Source organism: Mandrillus leucophaeus, unplaced genomic scaffold (assembly GCF_000951045.1).
Source record: "Mandrillus leucophaeus isolate KB7577 unplaced genomic scaffold, Mleu.le_1.0 Scaffold11, whole genome shotgun sequence".
Taxonomy (NCBI): Eukaryota; Metazoa; Chordata; class Mammalia; order Primates; family Cercopithecidae; genus Mandrillus; species Mandrillus leucophaeus.
The window spans coordinates 114,200-115,318 of NW_012099209.1; the positions used below are offsets into that span (position 1 = coordinate 114,200).

At 55.4% G+C, this 1,119-nt stretch overlaps 1 protein-coding gene across 2 annotated transcripts in view; it reads left to right on the top strand.

Moving 5' to 3' along the window:
- LOC105546596 (chromosome unknown open reading frame, human C19orf44) overlaps positions 1-1,119 on the top strand; it is a 36,416-nt gene that overhangs the window by 13,291 nt on the left and 22,006 nt on the right. For both annotated transcript variants that reach the window (XM_011989861.1, XM_011989856.1), the window contains exon 5: positions 156-645. In XM_011989861.1, the coding sequence (XP_011845251.1) occupies positions 156-645 (490 nt within the window). The remainder of the gene's footprint in view (positions 1-155; positions 646-1,119) is intronic.

The window sequence follows — 1,119 nt, forward strand, 5'->3', positions numbered from 1 at the left end:
GGAGAATGGCGTGAACCTGGGAGGCGGAGCTTGCAGTGAGCTGAGATCCGGCCACTGCACTCCAGCCTGGGCAACAGAGCGAGACTCCATCTCAAAAAAAAAAAAACAAAAAACAAAACTCGCTTCCCAGCCACCTCTGCCATTCCTCATTTTAGGAGGAAAGTGCTCAGAGAGAGAAAACAGCTGGCAAAATCTTCAGAGCCGAGGTGTCTGCTGGGCCGGATGCCCCCAGGCAGGCCCAGGCGAGGAGCTGGGCATCACAGGGAAAGGCTGCCTCTGCAGAGGGGGATGAGAGTGAGGTCTCGGAGCATCTCAGTGCCAGCTCGGCTCCTGCCATCCAGCAGGACAGCATTGCCAGCATGCAGCCACCATCTGAAGCCCCTGTGGTGAACACAGTCAGCTCAGCTTATTCTGAGGATTTTGAAAACTCTCCAAGTCTGACGGCATCTGAGCCAACGGCCCGTTCCAAGGAGTCTCTTGACAGAACACTGGACGCTCTGTCTGAATCCTCTTCAAGTGTGAAGACAGACCTTCCACAAACAGCCGAGGCTAGGAAAAAGTCAGGCAGGCACGTGACAAGGGTGCTTGTGAAGGACACAGCTGTGCAGACGCCGGACCCCACCTTCACCTATGAGTGGACCAAAGGTAAGCACTGGGGCCCGCGGGGGCTGGGGCAGCCGGGACAGGAGCTCAGCGTGTGGTTTACAGCATCCTGGGAGACACGTGGGAGAGCTCAGGTTCCCGAGATCTGGGCTCTTGTTATTAATCACCTGGAGGGGTTGGCCAGGCAAGGTGGCTCACACCTGTAATCCCAGCACTTTGGGAGGCCGAGGCAGGAGCATCACCTGAGGTCAGGAGTTCAAGATCAGTCTGGCCAACATGGGGAAACCCCGTCTTTACTAAAAATACAAAAATGAGCTGGCTGTCGTGGTGTGTTCCTGTCATCCCAGCTACTCAGGAAGCTGAGGCATGAGAAGAACCCGGGAGGCAGAGGTTGCACTGAGCTGAGATGATGCCACTGCACTCCAGCCTGGGTGATAGAATGAGACCCTGTCTCAAAAAAAAAAAAAAAAATCACCCAGGGACCTTGGCTCACCATTTCCTCTTCCACGGACGAGG